The sequence below is a fragment of the Pyrus communis genome, chromosome 13 (genome assembly GCF_963583255.1).
Source record: "Pyrus communis chromosome 13, drPyrComm1.1, whole genome shotgun sequence".
Taxonomy (NCBI): domain Eukaryota; kingdom Viridiplantae; phylum Streptophyta; class Magnoliopsida; order Rosales; family Rosaceae; genus Pyrus; species Pyrus communis.
The window spans coordinates 14,250,396-14,257,219 of record NC_084815.1 but is presented as its reverse complement, the minus strand read 5'-3'; the positions used below and the strand labels follow the sequence as shown (position 1 = coordinate 14,257,219).

General features: G+C 42.3%; 1 protein-coding gene across 1 annotated transcript; it reads left to right on the top strand.

The window, feature by feature from the left end:
- The first annotated feature begins 226 nt into the window (after positions 1–226).
- LOC137712698 (probable CoA ligase CCL9) lies at positions 227–2,340 on the top strand. Its single transcript, XM_068451832.1, has 4 exons — positions 227–464; positions 594–1,638; positions 1,731–1,834; positions 1,989–2,340. Exons 1-4 carry the CDS (start codon positions 264–266, stop codon positions 2,205–2,207), a joined length of 1,569 nt encoding a protein of 522 aa, XP_068307933.1. The 5' UTR covers positions 227–263; the 3' UTR covers positions 2,208–2,340.
- The last annotated feature ends 4,484 nt before the right edge of the window (positions 2,341–6,824 follow it).

The window sequence follows — 6,824 nt, the reverse complement described above, 5'->3', positions numbered from 1 at the left end:
TACGTCAGCCACCAAGGCAACTTGTTGACGTGTCACCCAAAACGACATGACGTGATACGTGGAACTGCGCCTCCCGAGGGGCGGCACATTCTATCTGACCGGCGACAGCGCGCCACGTGTCCCATCCGGTTCCAGCCTCCACCGCGCCCACCCTTCCCCACTCGCCTTCTGCGACCCTATAAATACGAAACGGCAAATCTCCTTCCTTCATATCCAATCGCTTCCATTTATTAATTTAATTTTAATTTAATTCTGTTCTGAAAATGAAAAGTCCGACTCTAACCGGATTGCTGAAGCAGGTGGCGTTGGAGTTCCCGAACCGCCGCGCCCTTTCCGTTTCCGGAAAGTTCGACTTGACCCATGCGCGGTTGCAGGAGCTCGTGGACCATGCCGCCTCCCTCTTAATCGCCTCTGGCATCGCCCCAAACGACACCGTCGCACTCACCTTCCCCAACGCCGTCGAGGTACATATCGCATCGTTTTATTTTCCACCATTTTCTCCGCAACCAAACAAGTTTTTAAATTAGGAAAAAATAATTTTGACGGTGTTTTTTTTTTTTTTTTTTTTTTTTTTTTTTTTGTCTTTTCTGTAGTTTGTTGTAATGTTTTTGGCGGTGATTCGGTGCCGAGCGACAGCGGCGCCGCTGAACGCGGCGTACACGGCGGAGGAGTTCGAGTTCTACCTCTCCGACTCGGAATCGAAGCTGCTGATCACGCCGGAAGAACCGATTCATGCGGCCCAAGCGGCGGCTTCCAAGCTCAACATCCCTCACGTGACCGCCAACCTGTCTGACGCCGCCAGCCACGTCACTCTCTCTTCCGCCGCAGAGGGGAGCCCCGACTCGGTCTCGCAACTCGTCAACGACCCCTCCGACGTGGCGCTCTTCCTCCACACGTCGGGGACCACAAGCCGGCCCAAGGGAGTCCCCTTGACGCAGCTCAATTTGGTCTCTTCGGTCCAGAACATCAAATCGGTCTACAAACTTACTGAGTCGGACTCGACGGTTATCGTCCTCCCTCTGTTTCACGTGCACGGATTAATTGCCGGGTTACTAAGCTCATTTTCCGCAGGAGCCGCCGCGACTCTCCCAGCCGCTGGCCGATTCTCCGCCTCGACGTTTTGGTCCGACATGGTCACATACAACGCCACGTGGTACACCGCGGTCCCCACCATCCACCAAATCATCCTCGACCGCCACAGCAGCAAACCCGAACCGCAATACCCGAAGCTCCGGTTTATCCGGACCTGCAGCGCCTCGATGGCTCCGTCGATATTGGCGCGGCTTGAAGAATCGTTCGGCGCTCCGGTCTTGGAGGCTTACGCGATGACAGAGGCGTCCCATTTGATGTGTTCAAATCCGTTGCCGGAAGACGGGGCCCACAAGCCCGGGTCGGTGGGTCGACCCGTGGGTCAGGAGCTTGCGATTTTGGACGAAAACGGTTCGGCTCAGCCGGAGGGGGTGAACGGCGAGGTTTGCATCAGAGGACCCAATGTGACTAAAGGGTACAAGAACAACCCGGAAGCGAACAAAGCGGCTTTCTTGTTCGGGTGGTTTCATACGGGGGATATCGGAGTTTTGGACTCCGATGGGTATTTGAGCCTCGTGGGTCGGATTAAGGAGCTGATTAATCGCGGAGGTAACTGAATTAATCGAAATGGCACACCGAGTGTTCGATAAAATGCGCGAGTAAAGTTTAGCTCACAATGTGTACGTTTTTGTTGCTTTTAGGGGAAAAGATATCGCCGATTGAAGTCGATGCAGTACTTTTGTCACATCCAGAGGTCGCCCAAGGCGTTGCGTTTGGAGTTCCTGATGATAAATATGGCGAAGAGGTACGTGGCCAAACTAAACTACATTTTTCGAACCCCAGTTCAATAACCGATAGTTATGCCGTCGATATTTGATTTTGATGAGTTAATCAGTTTGATATATCATCATGGGCAATCTGTGGTTGATTATTTACGTTACTATGTGTTAATTTTGCAGATTAATTGTGCCATAATCCCAAGAGAAGGCTCAAGCTTGGACGAGGAAGAAGTGATGCGACATTGCAAGAAGAATCTGGCTTCATTCAAAGTACCCAAGAAGGTGTTCATCACCGAGTCTCTTCCAAAAACCGCGACCGGAAAAATCCAACGCCGGATTGTGGCGGAGCACTTCCTTGCTCAAATCTCCACCGCCAAAGTTCCCAAATTTGGTGCTTAACTTTACGAGCAGTTCTTCCTAGCCTCCGTTTTACTAAAACGCTAGCACATGAAGATTAGGGTTTTTAGTTTAATTTAATTTTGATAAAATGTTGATTAAAAAACATGGGTGTAACACTGCTGGTTTACGTAAGATGCATTGGTTTGGTATTGCTGTGCTTTGAAAAAAAGCTGATTCTGCTGTGCTGTGAGAATAAGCGGCTGTGAAATAAAGCAGGAGAGTGTTTGGTAAACTTTTTTGTAAAAGTGCTTTTGAAAAAAAAAATAGTATTATAGTGTTTGGTAAACTTTTATGTAAAACAGATGTGAAAAAAAAGCCGATTTTTCAAAGCTGGGTTTTGCAGCTTCTTGTTTTTGGCTTTTTTTCACTTAAAACTGTGAAAAAAAACTGAAGTTGAATGTTTACCAAACATAAAAACAGCTCTCAGCTTTTTTTTATACCAACTTTTTTCAGAATCACCTCAGTACCAAACCAGGTCTTGGTCATTTGGTTGGTACAAGTACAAAGTGTAGAAGGTGAAGGGGTATGAATGGTCGAGTGTGGGGGCCCGAATGCAGCGGCTGTTGTGTACTTGTGTGTGTGGGTGTGGGTTTTTTTTCTTGGTAAAGTGTGTGGGTGGAGGTTGGTTATTTTACTTGACCAGATTGCTCAAAAGTTGTTCGATTCCGATGCTCCTTGGCTTTTTACTTTTTAGTAGTAAATTAGTTCTAAGTGTCAGTTGGGTCATTGGCTTTTTAGTACTAAATATTTGTTATTAGGTTTGCCACTTTCCAAGTCCATCTCCCCTCGTACCATTTTCCTTTTACTTTGATAAAGGAAGTGTCTTAGTCTAATAATCCACTCACTTTGTTCTACCTTGCTAGATTTTTTTTTTCTTTTCTCTATTCTAATTGTCACATCCTCATCAAGAAAAAGCTACTAATTCACACCATATCCATACATATCCTTCACGCCAAGCTCTATCGAGCTAATTACTATTCATGATAAAATAAGTTTAAGGCGCATGCTCGGGGCTTGCCAAGTAAACTGTGATGTGGATGGTTACCGAAGTTTATCGAACCTACACAGAATCAAGATTATGGAAGAATTAGATTGCTTGTCCAAGTCCCTAATTTTTTAAGTCCACGTAGGTGACTTTGAGAGAGAACACTTAGTTTCTCACTTTCCGTAGCAATCTAACCAATCCAGTTAGAAAGGAACCATATCCTAGGTCTTCATTCACATGAAAGCCCAGCAAAGCATGCATTAAATGAAGGAGGTGGACTTTCTCTTCCTAGCTCACATAGAAGAACGAAGAACAAAAGCCAAAAGACGTGTTACTTGCTGTGAAAGTTGACAAGGGAAAGTAGCGGTCTGGGAAGAACAGGCGATGTAGTCTTTACGAGCGTAACGACGCTTGTTTGTCTTACACCAAAAGGAAGGTTGCAGTGGCACTAGGAGAAAGGGAAGGAAGACTTAACATAACTAGAGACTCCCCAAAAAGCCTGGAAAAGAATCATTTACCTACAAAAGAAAGGTTAGAAGCCTTAAAGTGGAGGATTAACTCAATACAGAGGGGGAATGGCATAGAACGGGAGGGAGAGAGAGAGATCAAGGTTGTACTGCACCAAGCTAGAAAAATCACTCTCTAAGGAAATAGTCTTAGATCTTTGGGAAGATCACTTTCATGTCACCTTAATGTTTTCCTTAATCTTCCTTTGATCTTCTCAGTCAATATAAGCCCTCTTAGAACATTAGGAAACCCAAATTACTCAACCTAGAACACCATGCAACCAAGCAGAGCTCCCTCTCTCATGCTAAACTAATAAATTTCTAATTTTCACATCATGCCTCACTTGAGCAAACCATTATTTGCTTAATCATGCTATCTTTGAGTCGTTGATACAATTAAGAAATTTTTTAAGACGTGCTAAATCTTTCGAGATATCCTATGACTTGGTACAAAAGCAAATCAAGAGAAGTAAAAGAGTACTTGCAAAGCCCAGATCCACCTCGCACTCAAAGTCCCCCAACAGTGATTATAGAGTCGCAAGAGAACACTTTAACATTGATAACAATAGCTATGTGAACAATTTGTGCATACCCTCACAAAGACCTACCTACAAAAGCACAAGGGAAAGTGGAGAAAAATTTACTTAACTAAAGTGGAAATGCATTATGCAGTCAGTTGTTATGTACACAAGTGTGTTTATTTTATTTGACCAGATTGTTCAAATGTTGTTTGATACGACTTGGATGCTCCTTGGCTTTTAGGTCTCGTTTAGCACGCCGTATAAGACTACCGGATAGTGCTAATAATACGGAGCGGATGTTTGGTGAGCTTCGTATTAAATAAGAACCGAATTATTTAATCCGGCCCCACTTTTTTTATCCCCTTCACACCCGCTTGTTTATCCCGTCCTAAACTTCTGTATTATTTAGTCAGGTGCATCTCTCTCGCTCACACTGGTTCACTCCGTCCCTCTCTCACGCACTCTCCTTCAACTCTCTCACATCACCTGCTATCTCTTGTCTACTTCCAGGTTCGTCTTCGTCTACATCTTTTTTTTTTCTCTCTCTCTCTCTCTTCCTCCCTCCTTCATTTCACACACACCTCCCACCTCTCTGTTTGCCTTTGATTTCTGACAACAAATTCTTCCGAGGAAGATGATGATTAAAATTCTTCCAATCTAGGCTCTGACAATGAGAAGGACGATGAGGAAGTGAACTAGGTTCCGACGAGGAGGGGTATATCAATTCGGATATGGGCTCCGATGAGGAAGGGAGCTGGGCTCCGACGAGGAGGGGGACAGGAATTCGAATATAGGCTCCGAGTTCTCAACCCTAGCCGCTACTCCTCTGCAATCGGTCGCCAAGGGTGGGATTGATGTGAGGGGAAGATGGTGAAGAAGGAAGATGCGACTGAGAAGAGTCCTGGCTTTTTTTTTTCCTTTTTTTTATTTTTATTTTTTATTTTAATTTTAACAACAATTATTGTGAATTAAAAAAAAAAGATTTATTATAGTCCGACGTATGATCCGATGCATAAATTAATCCGATACAATACCAAACGCTCAACTAATTTAGTCAGTACTATCCGACGACTATTTATCCTATCCGATTGAAATAGTCAACACAGTTTGAACTGCCAAACGAGATCTTAACTTTTTAGTACGAAATTGGTCTCAAGTGTTAGTTGGGTCATTGTCTTTTTAGTACTAAATATTTGTTATTAGGTTTGCCACTTTCCAAGTCCATCTCCACTCGTACCATTTTTCTTTTACTTTGATAAAGGAAGAGTCTTTGTCTAATAATCCACTCATTTTGTTCTAACTTGCTAAATTTTCTTTCTCTAATCTAATTGTCACATTCTCACCGAGAAAATGTACTAATTCACATGTTATAATGTGGCAATAATATGTTTATATTTTCTAAACTTTAAGTTTTGTTTTTTAGTTATTTGTTGACACAGAATTTATGGTTTCTCATTTTCATTATTGTGTTTGACATCAATGGTCAATTTTAGAACGTAAAATACGTACATTCATAGTTCTCCACCTTAGCATTAGATTTAATTGGAGGACCAACTCAATACAGAGGGGGGAACGACAAAGAATGGGAGGGAGAGAGATTCAACGTTGTATTGCACCAAGCAAGAGAAATCACTCTCTAAATGTAAGTAGTCTTGAATTTTTGGGAGGATCACCTTCCTGCAACCTTAGAGTTTTCCTTAGTCTTCCTTTGATCCTCTCATTCAATAGAAGTCCTCTTAGAACCCCTAGAAAATCCAACCTAGAACACCATGGAATCAAGCGAGCTCTCTCTCTCTCTCTCTCTCTCTCTCTCTCTCTCATGCTAAATTGATAAATTTTTAGTTTTCACACCATGTCTCACTTAGGCAAGTGATTATTTCTTAATCATGTTATCTTTGAGTTATTGATGCAACCAGGATATTTTCTAAGGCCTGCTAATTCTTTCAAAATATTTTGGAACTTGGTATGAAAACGAACTAAGGGAAGCAAATGAGTACACGCAAAGCCCAAGTCCATCTCGACCTAAAAGTTTCCTAACACTGACGATAGAGTCACAAGAGAACATTTTAACATTGATAACGATGGCTATGTGAACAATTTGTGCATACCCTCACAAAAACCTGCCTACGAAAGCTCAAGGGAATGTGGATAAAAAATTGCTCAACTAAAGTGGAAATGCATGATTGACTTTTACATGTATCGGGCTAATCATGTGTTGGGCCAAACGCTGCAAGAGTAGCATGGGAATGAGTTGGATCATGTTCGGGTATGACTTGACCCAACAATTCATTTTTCTTTGATTTAGGCTTGGCACAGTTTGGGTTAGTTCCGTTTTGGGTTCATATTATGCACCAAATTGTATATAACACTGCCTAGAATCATACTACAAATCGAACTATAATTTCTTAGAACGCATTAGATAGGTTCAAAAATTGCGGTTTAGTTTGGCTGCGGTTTAATATACACGTAATACTAAATGGAAATCTCATAGCTATGTGAAAATAAATATTATTGGAGGAGGTGCAAAGTTCCTTTTGGCAAACTAATTGAATGTTTCTTTGATATTATTAAAAAAAAAATAAAAAAAAATAAATAAATAAATAAA